General features: G+C 43.3%; 1 protein-coding gene across 1 annotated transcript; it reads left to right on the top strand.

Annotated features, from left to right (window-relative positions):
* On the top strand, window positions 1-593 carry LOC119620223 (large ribosomal subunit protein eL29-like). Its single transcript, XM_037987198.2, has one exon. It carries the CDS (start codon window positions 56-58, stop codon window positions 527-529), a length of 474 nt encoding a protein of 157 aa, XP_037843126.2. The 5' UTR covers window positions 1-55; the 3' UTR covers window positions 530-593.
* Window positions 594-1,475: the final 882 nt, after the last annotated feature.

Consider the following 1,475-nt stretch of genomic DNA (forward strand, 5'->3'; position numbering starts at 1 on the left):
TAAATTCAAAACTGACAAGCTAGGCGCTTCGGGATCCGCGGCTAAAGGTGCAGACATGGCCAAGTCCAAGAACCACACCACACACAACCAGTCCCGAAAATGGCACAGAAATGGTATCAAGAAACCCCGATCACAAAGATACGAATCTCTTAAGGGGGTGGACCCCAAGTTCCTGAGGAACATGCGCTTTGCCAAGAAGCACAACAAGAAGGGCCTAAAGAAGATGCAGGCCAACAATGCCAAGGCCATGAGTGCACGTGCCGAGGCTGTCAAGGCCCTTGTAAAGCCCAAGCAGGTTAAGCCCAAGATCCCAAAGGGTGTCAGCCGCAAGCTTGATCGACTTGCCTACATTGCCCACCCCAAGCTTGGGAAGCGTGCTCGTGCTCGCATTGCCAAGGGGCTCCGGCTGTGCCGGCCAAAGGCCAAGGCCAAGGCCAAGGATCAAACCAAGGCCCAGGCTGCAGCTCCAGCTTCAATTCCAGCTCAGGCTCCCAAAAGTGCCCAGGCCACTACAAAGGCTACAGAGTAGGTATCTCTGCCAACCTGAGGACAGAAGGACTGGTGCGACCCCCCACCCCCACCTCTGGGCTGCCATCTGCAGGGGAGGCAGGATTTGTTAGCCTCTGTCTATGATCCTGAAAAACAAAAACAAAACAAAACAAAAAACTGACAAGCTTTAGACTAAAGATATAAAAAAGAAAACAAAATCATAGATAAAAAAGGAGACATTGCTATTGATAACGCAAAAATACGAAGGACTGTGAGATTTAGAAGTGAATAATTTCTAGACACGTAACGAATTCCCAAGATAGAATGATAAAAAATAAAAATAAAAAACCTGAATAGACCAATAATGAGTAATGCAATTAAAGCGGTCATAAAAAGCCTCCCGGCAAAGAAAAACGCTAGAATCATGGTTTTCCTGCTAAATTACCAAACATTTAAAAAAGAGATAATACCGATTTGAGTCAAAATATTCCCCCTAAAATTAAGAAGAAGGATGGCTTCAAAACTTGTTCTAGGAGGACAGCCTGACCCTGGTACAAAAACCAGACCGGGACACAACACAAAAAGAAAACCACAGGCAAATATCCCTGATAAACATAGGTGCAAGAAATTCTCAACAAAATAGTTGGAAATTGCATTTGACAACACAATCAACAGATAATCTGCCATGATCAAGTGGGTTTCATCCCAGGAATATGAGGACAATTCACTAAACACAGATAAATGTGCGACATCACATTCAGCAAATCAAGAACAAAAACCATATAATCATTTCAGTAGATGCTGAAAAAAATAAAAATCAACATTCCTTCATGATAAAAACTCAACATGAATTACATAAGAAACATCTCAGCACAATAAAAGCCTTATATGAGAAACCCACAGCGCTCTAGAACAAGCGTGGCCACTTTTACACCACTTTTATTCATCATAGTACTGGAAGTCCTAGCTAGAGCAATTACACAGGA

The sequence above is a fragment of the Chlorocebus sabaeus genome, chromosome 16 (assembly GCF_047675955.1).
Source record: "Chlorocebus sabaeus isolate Y175 chromosome 16, mChlSab1.0.hap1, whole genome shotgun sequence".
NCBI lineage: Eukaryota > Metazoa > Chordata > Mammalia > Primates > Cercopithecidae > Chlorocebus > Chlorocebus sabaeus.

Bases quoted from the DNA above. Each gene is read 5' to 3' on its own strand.
- LOC119620223 (XM_037987198.2), top strand. From the start codon at position 56: ATGGCCAAGTCCAAGAACCACACCACACACAACCAGTCCCGAAAATGG.